Raw genomic sequence first — 13757 nt, forward strand, 5'->3', positions numbered from 1 at the left:
CTGACTCCTCCTCAAGGGTTTCTCCCTCCACTCCCTCCACATAGTGACACCAGGCACCCTAGGGTTCCTAGGAACACAGTTTGAAATTCACCATTCTACAGGTTCCCTGGTTCAGTCATTGCACAATTACCTGTGAGCGTTTGTCATGTGCTAAACATTGTTTGGGGTACAGGGTACCCAACAATGAACAAAATGGAGACGCCCCTGTCCTGACAGATTTCACATTTATGGACATGGCTTACATGTACTCAGTGCTTACCATGCGCCAGGCTTTCCACATACTATCTCATTTAATTCTCACCACAACCCTAACCTGCCAGCTACCACCATGAGTCCCATGATACAGAAGGGAAAACTGAGGTGCAGGGAGATGAACTAACTTGCCAAGGTCATACTCTAGGTCAGTGATGGCGAACCTATGACACGTGAGCTCATTTTTTTTGGTTGATTTTTCTTTGTTAAATGGCATTTAAATATATAAAATAAATATCAAAAATATAAGTCTTTGTTTTACTATGGTTGCAAATATCAAAAAATGTCTATATGCGACACGGCATCAGAGTTAAGTTAGGGTGTTTCAAAATGCTGACACGCCGAGCTCAAAAGGCTCGCCATCACTGCTCTAGGTCCTAGAGTCTAGGAAGTGGCAGAACTGGAACTTGAACCCAGAGATGTCAGCTCTGGCCAGCATGCTTCTGGGATCCTGCCCCATCCTCAGAGCCTCTGGTCTGCGAGCCCAGGGGGTGCCCGAGAGCCCCGCTGACAAACACAGGCCCATCTGCCTGCCTCTGCACATGTGGGTTCAAACCGATCCCTTTCGCACTCAGGTCCTGTGGGGTTAAGACTCCAAGGCAGGTGACACTGGGTCCCGCGTGACTTCCAGTTGACGCAAGTGGCCTTCTCTACCTGCAGGGACGCCGAGAGGCTCATCCCTGGGGAGTGGAAGAATGTTCTCTCTGGCCCGGGCCCCCGAGTCTATTCTGGTCACCACTACACCGCTCGGTCTGCTTTTGGGAAGATGACTGCGTCCAGCAGTCCTGCTGGCGTTCCTGACTTGACAGGGTGACATTGATATGTCTGCGACCAGAGCGTCGGCACCAAATTAGGAAGCAGAGTGGGGAAGCAGCCAAGTGAATGCTGAGTAAGAGTAGAGAGCAGCTGACCGATAAACTTCCGCCCGGGGGTGGGGAGGGAGCTCACAGGTCATTTACACACAGGCCACTCATTTGCCCACAGGGAAACTGAGGTCCAGAGGTGGGAGGTTGGTTGTATGGATCCTCTTTCCTGCCGTCGCCTGGGAGGGTCACAGAAAGGTGCAGGGACTAGGGGCAAGGAAACCCAAGCCTGTACCCCAGCCCCTCCCTTTACTAAGCTTTGTGACCTTGAGCACATGACCTCTGAGGCTCAGTTTCCCCATCTGTACAATGGGATTAACATCCCTCAGAGACGCTGTGAGGATTCCAAGAGACAATTCATTCAACACACCCCATGTTTAACAGCTGCTCGTACTAATTCCTCTCCACTCCCCTGTGTCCTGGATGTGAGCAATACTCCTGTGTTCAGAAATTAGCTCATCTTACCTGAGACCTAGCAGGCCTCTGAAATGGGTTGCTCTACTTGTGGTTGAAGGACCAGCAGCGTGGAATCGCCCAGGAAATGATGGGAAATGCAGATCTCAGGCCCCACCTCCCTCTGATGAATAGAATCTGCATCTCAACAAGACCCCTCCCCCCACACACTTGTGAGGCACACTGTTTAGCAATTCTGTGTAATGGGCTGACACTGCTTTTGACCATTGTTGGCCTCGATTATGGGCAGCCCACATCTGTGGAGCATTTTGCAGATGGCAGGCCCTGGGGATCGGTTGATAGGTGTGATCCTATTTCAATTGCACAGTCTCAGGAGGTGGGAGTCCGTGCTAACCCCATTTCACAGAGAAGGCAACTGAGGCTGCGGGGGCTTGGTCCCCTGGGCGCTAAGTACTGGAGCCACTCCTCAAACGCTGGCCTTCGCAAGTCCAGGCTCCTCACCCGGTCACCCCGCTGGTTGGGACTCAGCTGTCTCTACCTCAGCAGAAGCTGTGTGTTCATTGTTCCAACCCCTGCCCTCCTGTGGGGTGCCAGGGAGGCCTCTGCTTTGGGAATCGAGGTGGTGTCTGTGACATGTGATTTCAAGTCCCCATCCCCTAGGGTGTTTCTGAGACATTGGAGGAGGCAGCCAGCTGGATGAGGTCTGAGAAGCCAGACCACTGGACCTCACCTGAACTGGCTAAGATCAAGGTCAGCAGCCCCCAACTCCCACCACAACCCCACAGAGCAGGGGAGGGGAGGCCCACCTCCCCGAGTAGCCCGGCTCCCTCCCCCGGCCCTCCCCTCTGGAGCAGTCAGCTCTCTGACCTCAGCAAGCTTGTAAGCAAGAAGGGGAAGCAAAGGCGGGAGGGGAGCTGTGTCCTGGAAATGAGGGCGGTGCGCTGATCCCAGCTGCAGCCCCAGGCCAGGCCCTTCGCGTGTTTTCTCACCAGTCCCGCCCGCAGCCCCGCTTCCCTGCCAAGCACCACAACCAAAAAAAACGAGGCAGCCGCAAACCCTTCTCATGATGTACCCATTTCATGGATGAGGTCCTCAGGGGCTAGATCTGCAATTTACCTAAGGTCACAGAGCAAATAAGGAGCTAGACTGGGCTCCCAGTCCAGCCTGGGTTCCCACTCAGGGATTTGCCTGAATTTTGAGCAGGCGCCATGGTACCTGGGGCTGGGCCCAGGGCACGCACTGCTTCACGCAACCCTCACAGCAACAGCCTACCATTCCCCTTATCACTGCACGGAGGCGGGGCGGTCCTGTGACTTGTCTGGGTCATTCGGCTAGTTAGCTACGGAGCTGGGATTTGAGACCAGGCCTCTCTAAGCCTGAGGTTCAAGCTCTTTCCTCTTTACTGCCAGCCCTGGAAAGTGTCAAACATCAAGTTTTTCCCCTCAAGAGAAGTCAGAGGATACTGACATGAAAGGACTTCAGTTGTGGCAGTAAAATATAAAAGGTGAATGCATGCCCAAGTGGGGCAGCAGATTGCTTGCATGCTAAGAGCATCCTCTTAAAGCAGCGGTTCTCAACCTGTGGGTCGCGACCCCTTTGGCGGTCGAACGACCCTTTCACAGGGGTCGCCTAAGACCATGCTGCATATCAGATATTTACATTACGATTCATCACAGTAGCAACATGACAGTTATGAAGTAGCCACGAAAATAATTTTATGGTTGGGTCACAACATGAGGAACTGTATTTAAAGGGCCAGAAGGTTGAGAACCACTGCCTTAGCTGTGTGACCTTGAGCAGGGCTCTCATGTGCTCACCTGTAAAACGGGGCACATAGAATATCTTCCTATAGGCCTGGAGGAGTGAAGAGGCCGCGCTTGTAAAGTGCGAACGTCGCGTTGGGCAATTACTAAATACTCAACACCTGTGGGTTCCCAGCATCGCTGTTATTCTAATTATTTATTTCCTGGGCTCACAGGCACGGCTGTCCAGCAGAGTGTCCAAGACATGCTGTGTGTTCGGGGTGAAACTCCGACTGTGAAATGTTATCCCCAGACCCCCGTCCTCCGTGATGAGGTGAGGAAGGTGCTGGTGAGCAGACCCTCGGGAAAGCAATCTCTGTGCTTACCCCCCCCCCCTTCAGGTGTGGCTTCCCATCTACAGCAGGGGGAGCCTGGCTTACCTGCTTCCCGGCCGCGGAGGCAGCAGCCCAGCTCAGACAAAGGCAGGAGCCCTCCTGCAGACCCCCGGGAGCGGATGAGGCGGTTCTTCACCTCCCGGAGACCAGACAGCCTCTTCTTGACGTGGAACCTGGATGAGAAATCTGTGTGGAGTGCACCTGAGCCCCGCCCCCCCACGCTTTCCTCTACAAACTGAGGCCACGCCTCCTCACATGGAATCAGAGTAATGCATGTAAATTGTAATTGTATTAAAAAAGCAACTATGTGGGGCCCTAGCCGGTTTGCTCAGTGGATAGAGCGTTGGCCTGTGGACTGAAGGGTCCCAGGTTCGAGTCCAATTAAGGGCACATGCCTGGGTTGCGGGCTCAATCCCCAATAGGGGGCGTGCAGGAGGCAGCCGATAAATGATTCTCATCATTAATGTTTCTGTCTCTCTCTCTCTCTCCCTCTCCCTTCCTCTCCCTGAAATCAATATACATATATTTAAAAAATAAAAAACAACTTTATGGGTAAATAAAATGGATTTTCAAGATAAAACAATATAACCACAAAAAATAAATTAATTAAAAACTGGCGGGGGGGGGGGAATGGACACATATGTAATACCCTTTGTAATAAAAAATTTAAAAAAAAAAGAATAAAAGAAATTATTTTAAAAGCAAAAAAAAAAAATGAGCCTGCTATATTTAAGCTTCTCAAAATATTAAATGTTAAATCTGTTTTAAAAAAAAAAAAACTGGGGGTGGGGAGAGACCAGGGAAAATATTACTCCTAAAAAACAATAAAAATGGCCATTGTAAAGCAGCTGGCTTCCCCCCCTTTCCTCTCTCGCCCTTGCCCTCCCCCCCACGCCACGCCTTCCTTAAGGTGGACTCTGTTGGTATGAGCTGCCCAGGTGAAGCCCCGCACTGTAAGGGAGCCGAGACCCAGCCAGACAAAAGGAGCATCCAAATTCATCGACACATTCTCAGGCAGTTCAATCGCAGCAACGTAACCACCAGCTGAGCCGAGTGCCCACAGACCTGCACAGAGGTGGCGAATGTCTGCGGTGATGGTGGGATACAAGCTTCGGCAGGTGCAAACACAAAGTCCAATCAAAGGCCCAGACGCGCCCTGATCGGTTTGGCTCAATGGATAGAGCCTCGGCCTGCGGACTGAAGGGTCCCAGGTTCGATTCAGGTCAAGGGCATGTACCTTGGCTGTGGGCACATACCTAGTAGGGACACTGCAGGAGGCAGCTGATTGATGTTTCTCTCACACTGCAGGAAGCAGCTGATTGATGTTTCTCTCTCATCGATGTTTCTAACTCTCTATCCCTCTCCCTTCCTCTCTCTAAAATATCAATAAAACATATATGTATATATATTTTTAAAAAGCCCCAGATGCATCACACCTAGATGAATGAAAGGTAAAGGGAACTGGCCACGCCAAAGGTAGGTCCGAAGCAGATCAATCCACTATTGGGGTTCCCAGGGTCAACAAACCTCTCCATGAGCTGCTCCCTTAGTGTGGAACTCGTGCATCTTGTGACCACATCAATGAGCCTGTCCTCTCTTGGTTATTCCCACACACTTTGCGGTAGAGTGTGCACCGCCTCCACATCCCACTGTGCCACGCTCCCGAATCAGTGCGTCACTGTCAGGCTCTTCCTCTGCCTCCTCCCTAGCGAAGTCCTTCCAGATGCTTTTTGTTCAAAGCACTGGAATTCCCTTGAACTGGACTTTGATATTCAGAGCGGAAGTCTCTGCCCGTTGAGGCTGCCATGCAGACGGTGGAAATGAGGCTAAGCACACAGGCAATTACAAAAGCTGGAGCAAGCCCTGGCCGGGTAGCTCAATTGGTTAGAGCCGTGGTTGGCAAACCGCGGCTCAGGAGCCACATGCGGCTCTTTGGCCCCTTGAGTGTGGCTCTTCCACAAAATACCACGTGCGGGCACACACGTACAGTGCGATTGAAACTTCGTGGCCCATGTGCAGAAGTCGGTTTTCGGAAAGGAGACAGAAGAAACAAGTACACAAGACGAGTGTGGATGGGAGAGTTGGAAGGGGGCGGCCTCAGCGAATGTACCTCAATCAGATTGAGGACGTTTTTAGCAAAGGCCAGCTTAGGAGGACCCTCATTACGTTAATAACAATGTACCTACCTATATAGTTTAAGTTTAAAAAATTTGGCTCTCAAAAGAAATTTCAATCGTTGTACTGTTGATATTTGGCTCTGTTGACTAATGAGTTTGCCGACCACTGGGTTAGAGCATTGTCCGTTTGCAGGTTCAATCCCTGGTCAGGGCATGTCAAGGATCAACCAAAGAATGCATAGGTGGGTAGAACAACAAAGTGATCTCTCTCTCTCTCTCTCTCTCTCTCCCTTCCTGTCTAAAATTTTTTAAAATAATTAAAAAATTTTTCAATATTTTAGCAAAAAAGCTATTCATTCTGGATTCATACCGCTCACCCATCCTCCTGCTCCACCCTCCAATCACCAATTTCACCAGGAGATTTGGTGTGGTGCTGTGCAGAGAGAAACAACATTGGGCAAGGAGTCCAAAGACCCAAGTTCATGGCCCAGTTCTGAGCTGTTTATTCCTGAGTGGCTACTGAAAAACACTTGAGCCTCCATTCTCTCATCTATAAAATGGAGCAAGTAATATTGGACTTGCCTGTTTCACTCGACTGTTGGGGCGGGGAAGAGGAGAGAAAACTTCTAGAAAATACACTATGAATAAAAGGGCGAGAAATCACTTGCGTAGTTTACTCTGGTGATGAGTACATGGAGGCCGCAAGAGAAAGAGATCCGTGTTTTAGCCAGCGTGCAACATTTTCCTTCCAATCTTCTAAACGTAAGTGGTTGCGATTGCCCCAGATTTGTTCCAATCTTCGAAGAGATTAAATTTATGGATTTGTGGCATCACGTATCATTCCAGCCAATCCTGACCCATATTTCTCTCCATTAGGTGCATGTAACAACAGTACAAAGAGGTGTTGTAACTTTAATTGCTTGCAAAGTGTTTTGAAATCCTTAAATGAAAAAGCTCAGTGAAGTCCAAAGCATTCGCCCTGTTAGTCGGCTGGATGCCCAAGGAGCCAGGCTGAGCCTCATCTGAGGTCCCTGGAGCAAGGACACACTGTAATGGATGTTCTCAGACTGAGGCCTGCCCCACGCATTTGGGGTTGAAGGGTCCTATTCATTGTATGGCCCCAGACCAGAAAATTTCAACCTGTGTGCCACGGCACACTGGTGTGTCGCAAGAATTTTGAAAACATGACTAATTTTGAAAACATGACTAATTTTGAAAACATGACTAATTTTTAAATACCTGACTATTTTGTCAGGGGCACTGACCTCTTTTCCCTTAGATTGTCAAATAAAATAATGACAACAGCCAGCACAATAATAGCTGTCTGGTGTGGATGAATCAAAATTTATACCTATTTTTTTGGTCAGATCAGCAAAAAATATATTTGGGGTGTGCCACAGGATTTTAATAATCAGTCTATGTACCGGGAGATGAAAAGGGTTGAAAATCGCTGCCCTAGACCAACCCCAGCTTCTTCGTTTCTAAGCGTACGCAGGCCTCTGGCCTTTCCCGCGTTATCCTGATGTTCCTTTTCCGCTTCTTTCCTTGAGTTCCTGAGTCATGAGGCCGGAGTGGCACTTACTTCAGTGTCATAGGTCTGCTTTCCAGGTGACCTCAGCCTGAGTCCTAGAAAAGGGGAGTGTGTCATCGGTAACTTCTCTAGGCCTCTCCAGTTGAGCCTAGAGTGGATGACTTCGCCCTTATTCCAATTTTCACAGCTAAAACTTAAGAGAGAAAATTCTGTACCACAGTGGGCACCCTTGGAGGGGGTGTCAGGCTGCCACTAGAAGGGGCAGAAGGGGCTCCTGGCGCTGTTTTCTTTCAAATTTTTTTATTTTTTGTTAATCCTCACCCAGGTGTATTTTTCCATGGGTTTTTAAAAGAGAATGGGAGGGAAGGGGACAGAGAGAAATATTGATGTGAGAGAGACACATCGATTGGTTGCCTCCTGCATGTACCCCGACCCAGGCCAGGGATTGAGCCTACAACCGAGGTACGTGCTCTTGACCGGAATCAAACCGGGGACTCTTCCGTCCTCAAGCTGATGCTCTGTCCACGGAGCCAGACCATCTAGGCCTGTTTTGTTTTCTGGACCTGGCTGCTCCTTATGCCAGTGTGTTCAATGTGTTAAAATTGAGAACTATACACGTATAGGTACATTTTTTTCTATGTATTTGTTACTTTACAATATAAAGTGTTTTTAAAATCACTCTAGATGCGAATTGACTTTATTTAGAATAGATTCTGGTGTAATAGTAAAGCCATAAACCTAATGAAGTCAAAATCGTTTCTTTCTCTACTTTTGTGATTCAACATGTTTTTTACTTCCATGTTTACACTTTTAGAAAAAAAAGGAAATGCCTCAGTTATTTAAATGAAGTCTAGTGGGTGGGAAGAGGGCACTTCTCAACAGGAAGCCTTGGGAAGCCTTCAGGAATGTACATCTGAAATTACAGCAAAATCCTGTGGGACGCATATATACATTTTTCTGAGATGTGTCCAGAGCCCTCATCAAATTATCAAGGGCCTTTGACCTAAAAAAAAAAGACCAAAAGCCAGAGGGATGCTGACCGCTCAAGGCTTAATTATGTTTGCACCTCTTTCTAAATTCAACCCATAGCCCTTGCCAACCTGATTCTACCCAATGGGCTTCACCCATTACATGGGTTTGCCCACTTCAGTGGAAAAAAGTGAATGGATCCCGCCAAAAGTCATATTAATAATCATATCTAATAACCCTCATCTGTCTACTTCCGTTTCCCCCAGGAGATTCTAAGCTGGAGGCCGGATGCCTGCATCCCCCGGCCTGACAGTGTACAAGGCAGGGGCAGGCTGTACTCAAAAGACAACACAGCGCCTACTTACGAAACCAGATTTATTACAATTTCTCTACAAGTCAAAAACAGCCGTCTCACTGTTCACATATATACACATGTACAGGAAGGATCTAGTGTTTCTAGCTTTCCGGGCAGAAGCCCCAGCCAGCCCGGCCAGAGTCCTCAGCCGGGTAATGTATCACAGATACAACAGTCGAGCAACCACGAGAGCGTTAGTGCCACAGAGGCCTCTGTCCTCCTTCTCCTCCGAGTCCCATGATTCTGTCAAGGTAATATTGCCAATAATCATTCACATTTCACGTGGTTTTAGACACGCAGGTTATTCAGACAGACACAGACAACAAAACAAGCCTCAGAGCCAAAACAACAACAAAAATATCGAACATATGTATAAAAGGTAAAATATCTGTACAAAGTACACAGTACATGAGGTATACACGGCATTCTTAACAACGCATGTTAGTAGTTTGCCTAGGCATAGCCCTTAAAGATGACTGCCTGTTTTTGTGCCATTTCTCAAAATACAGTATGTTTGGTTTACCCGTTTAACCACCTAATTTCAGTCCTGTCCAAGACACTGACTGGTATTTCATCTGTATTTGTTTTTTAATGCAAGTTGCAATTTCTCTGTCAAGCTCTAGGGAGTGAGTTCCCATCTCTAGAAGCATTCAGAGAACTGGAGTCCCAGTTGTCAAAGAAGCTGGAGGGGGGGATTTCTGCATTGGGAGGTGGCAGAAAGAGAAAAAGAAGTAGGACTAGATGACTCTTAAAGTCCCTTCAGACTTTAAAGATTTGGGGTTTGCTATTTCCTCCAGATGCTGAGTATACAGATGTATTCATGAACCACACCACGTTTGAAATATCAACAACCCATCATGCAAAACTGCAGACACACACAATGCCAAGGGCAGACCATATCCATGGAGGGGGAGGGGGTTGGTTAAAGTGTAATTCTGGGCCTTGGTCTGAGAGCCACCCAAAATTCACCTTCTCTGAAGTTTAACGTTTGCTCTTGGGAGAGAGGAGTGGAGAGACTCCAGATCTTTCTCCTTTTAGACAAAACACTCCACCCTGAGACGGTGCTGGGGGAAAAGTAAAAGATAAATGCTAACATATATTTGAGAGGAACCAAAAAATCTAACGGTTTCCAAGTGCTCAAATCATTTAAAACAACCTGCAGTGTCTCTGAGCTCAGAGCTCTGGCGTAGCCAGGTGTTCGAATCGCTTGTGACACTTCACCGTTAGCTGGTAAGTGCTTTCAGAGCAAGCGTATTCATACTCGTGGCTGGCGGGCCGCACGTCTGACATGCTTGTTTTAGAGTGAAGTGGGAGATGATTCAAGGTCAGGACGAAGGCATTAGTGCAGATGAGGTCTTGGCAGGAAACAGAGGAGAGAGTCTGGGTTCATGGTGCAGGCAGGCTCCTATGCTCCTAAAACAGTCCGCCCCAGAGCGGAGCAGTCATTGCTAAATGTGTGTGAAGGAAGGGTGAGTGTTAAACCAAACCAAAAGAAAAAAGAATTCTCCAATCAGAGAAGCTGAGATAGCGCAAGTCTAGCTACCGAAGACAAGTTCAAAGATGGCAGGTGTGTTGGCCCAAATTACTTGTCACCCGTTTAAAATGGGTATTGTCCCAAATGCCATTGTGCGATCCACTTCCTCTCCCTTATGTTCATGTCACTTGAGTACATGCTGTAGGATGCGTACTCTTTGCCACCGATAGAAGATACAGACCCCCGAATCTGACACAGGGACAGTCGGCGAGGGCTCGATGAAAGGGAAACAGCTTTGCAGGGCAGCCAGTCAGAGGGCACGCTGCTCACATCCACAAAGTCACTCCACACAGCAGTCCGAGGGGCTACAGTCTTCACGCCATCGCAGGTCTGGCTGGCACCGCGTCGAAAGTCCTGTCCATCTTTGGAAATGGAAATGCCATGTGTGAGAATTCTGAGGTTTCTGAGGTTTCTGGGATTAGCAGAAGAAGGAACTAACGTCGCTGTCCTCCTGGTACTCTGGGACAATCTGGTCCGAAGTTCCCATTTCTGAGTCGACGTACCCAGGTTCCAGGACGGACTCGAACCAGGGATGGAGTAAGATCTCCGGGGCGGTGAGTCTCTCGGAGGGCTCCCGCCTCAGGAGGCTGCGAATGAGGCACCTGGCTTTGGGGGAGATGTGGTCAGGAATGCAGAACTGTCCACGGCGGATTTTGGAAAAAAGGGCACTGGGGTCTGAGTCATGGAAGGGGTATCGTCCCACCAAGAGGGTGTAGAGCATCACCCCGAGGCTCCAGACGTCCGCCGCCTTGCCCGAGTAGGTCCCCGTGGTGTTCAGAATCTCGGGGCTCACGTAGGCAGGGCAGCCGTGCTTGTCTGACAGAGCATCGTCTTCCCCCTTGATTATGTGTGTGTCTTCCAGGCTCTCCAGTCGGAGCTGGGTTCTGCAGGAGAGGGAACAAGCCATTACTTCCGGATCAGCTGCTATGCAAAACAGAGCCCTCCCCACAAACAGCGCCCACAGGCACTCCTTGCCAAGGCCCAAGGAATGCCATTACCCCTTCATCCAGTAAGCAGTGTCCTGTGTCCTGCAATCGCCAGGACTCGGCATTTCACAAACCAGTGCAAACTGCAATAGACCTTTGCGAAGTATGGAGAGAGCGCCTCGGATGGAGCGTATGATGCAAAGCCCCAAATACTATTTGTTACGCCTGAGCTAAGAAGATATCTCCTCACAGGGCTTGCACAACACACCAAGTGCACACTGCAGGAGTGGGAGCTGGTCTCCAGGGAATGCTGACATTTTCTACAAAAGCTGGCGGAGAAGAGCAGGAGATACTATTCTTCACGGAGGGCCCCAGCTGATCCTGTCCTTATCACACCGCTGACGGCCAAAGCTACCAGACCCACACTTTGCATTACGGAACACAGAGCCCAGAGTCACTATTGTTGCCCACAGGTTGTCAACACTCCTACTTACACTGATAGACACACACAGAGGAATGGATCACGTGCCGGGAAGGTCCATGACATTTATGGAGGCGTTTAATTGCAAAGAACGCTCAGCCTGGACAGAGAGGCCATATGAGCAAACAGAAGCAGCTGCTTGCAGGGCCCCTAAAACACCTACCCACAGGGTACACCTGAGCACATGGACTCTGAGTGGAGGCTGACCTGTTCAGGTAGCAACTAACGTCTGAAAATCTCTAGTCCAAAGCTCCTCTATGAAGCTGCGGGGGCTCCCTTATCCAGATCCAGACAACCCGGTCTCTCAGACCCACGGGGGAACCTCTGCTATCTGGTGGCACCTGTGCCCCTCTCTGCTTCTCAGAAACAGCCCGTTGTAATAAGTCGCTTGCTGTGAAGTTAAACGCAAGCATTTGGTACTGGCTAATGGGTCAATTCCTTTTCCTCTCAAAGGTCTGGTTGGATTTTTTTTTTTATCTTCCTGCCTTCCTGTTCCCTGGAGTGTAGTATGCGTGTGCTAACTTCGGTGTGTCCTCAACCTGACCTCCCCGTCGTTATGTAAAATACCCATTGGTTCTGTAAACGGAAAATATGACTCAACCCGCACTGTCTGCCCCTGATTGGCTGCTTTTGCACTAAAACCCTGCACCTGTGCTGGTTACACGCTAGCGTCAGCCTGCCATTGCTTAACCCTCGGGTTGCCAAACTCCATGCACATGACATTCGCCTGTGCAATGCGGATTTCAAAAGCTAGCAAAGAGGTGTGAAAGGCATGTTTCAGAAAATACATCACCGTGTCAAAGGAGCATGTGCCGGGAATTGGAAACTTCTCCATTGCAAACACTTTGCTTTTCTTTGCTAATCGGTATGTTCCAATAATTCTTGCAAGGTCAGATACAAAGCCATGCTTTCTGGTAACTCAACCCAGTACCTTCTTTCTTTCTTTCTTTTCATTTATCAAATGTATTAGTGTAACACTGGTCAACCTGAACTTACAGGTTTCAGGTGTGGGTTTCTATATTACGAGATCTGTACATTTGCACCACGTGCCCACCGGTATTTTTTCATAGGGTTTGGAGTTCAGGGTGAAAAATCACGGCTGGGATCAGCCTTACCTGAATAGCTACAACCAAATAAACAACACACAGCCACCTCCACCATTCTACAACAATATTGCTTTTAATCTTTCCACAAGGGATGTGGCTCACCTCTTAAAATCAGGTAGGCTTTATCTCCTGTGGCTTCCTGAATTCTCTCGTCTAAAACCTCAATTCTGAATCTTAAAGGTCTCATTATTCTCTTACCAAGCCCGTCTTGTCTTCTATGAGGTAAGCCATGATCTATATTTAGCAACCAATTCCAGCCAACTTCCATTTATTATTCAGTGTGCCTATTTTCTAAAGACATAACCCAATAAGATGCCCACAAAGTCACCAGAGAATATAAAGAAAATATTAGGGGCCAAGCCTGAGTGAGATGGGACAGGAATGTGGTGTGGAGGAGGGCAGAATTTTGCAAATGCGACTGTCTCGCTAGCTCTGTGATACCTTCCAGGTACAAAAAACAAACAAACAAAAAACAAAAAACAACCCACTCAGTGAAAACAAGGATTTGAGAACTTCCTCTGGGAGTCAAGGTTGTGAAGGGCAGGTTGACATTTACCCCCAGTAGAAGTGACCTTTCTCACAACAAGGGAGAATAAACCTGATCCTGGGGTGAAGTGGTGAGGGCTTCCTGCCCTCACATGACACCCCACAAAAGCATCGAGGTGTCCCCAAGCCCCATCCACAAGGTGCAGAATAAGCCAGCCTTGGCCAGGGCTCCTCCGGAGAGCTCTCTGGAAACGAACCGGGACAACTGAGCCTTTGGTGTGGTTTTGAGCCACACACGGCACCTAATGGCTCACCCTGCACCTTCGTTTTGGCTCCCAAAGGCCACAGGAGGGGCTGTGGAGGCTGCTCACCTCTCCTCCGTGGAGAAGACGAATTTCCTAAGCTTCAGGTCCCCCAACACGATGGCCGACTGGTGACAGTGGGCAACGGCAGAGACGATCTGCTTGAAGAGCCGGGAAGCCTCCTCTTCCCGCAGCCTCTTCCGGCTTCGCACGTAGGAGTGCATGTCCCCAAAGTCCTTCTCAAAGAACACGTACGCCTTGGTTTCCCCAAGGATCACTTCCAA

At 48.8% G+C, this 13757-nt stretch overlaps 1 protein-coding gene and 1 pseudogene across 1 annotated transcript in view; both read right to left on the reverse strand.

The window, feature by feature from the left end:
* Positions 1–2628: 2628 nt before the first annotated feature.
* Positions 2629–6164, reverse strand: LOC102772893 (annotated as a pseudogene).
* Positions 6165–8641: 2477 nt separating this feature from the next.
* The window catches only part of TRIB1 (tribbles pseudokinase 1), a 9838-nt gene continuing 4722 nt past the window's right edge, over positions 8642–13757 (reverse strand). Inside the window, exons 3-4 of the mRNA XM_015568643.1 lie at positions 13543–13730; positions 8642–11056 (exon numbers count right to left, since the gene is read on the reverse strand). Coding sequence (XP_015424129.1) covers positions 10591–11056; positions 13543–13697 — 621 coding nt within the window. The 5' untranslated portion in view covers positions 13698–13730 and the 3' untranslated portion in view covers positions 8642–10590. The remainder of the gene's footprint in view (positions 11057–13542; positions 13731–13757) is intronic.

The sequence above is a fragment of the Myotis davidii genome, unplaced genomic scaffold (genome assembly GCF_000327345.1).
Source record: "Myotis davidii unplaced genomic scaffold, ASM32734v1 scaffold765, whole genome shotgun sequence".
NCBI classification, from domain to species: domain Eukaryota; kingdom Metazoa; phylum Chordata; class Mammalia; order Chiroptera; family Vespertilionidae; genus Myotis; species Myotis davidii.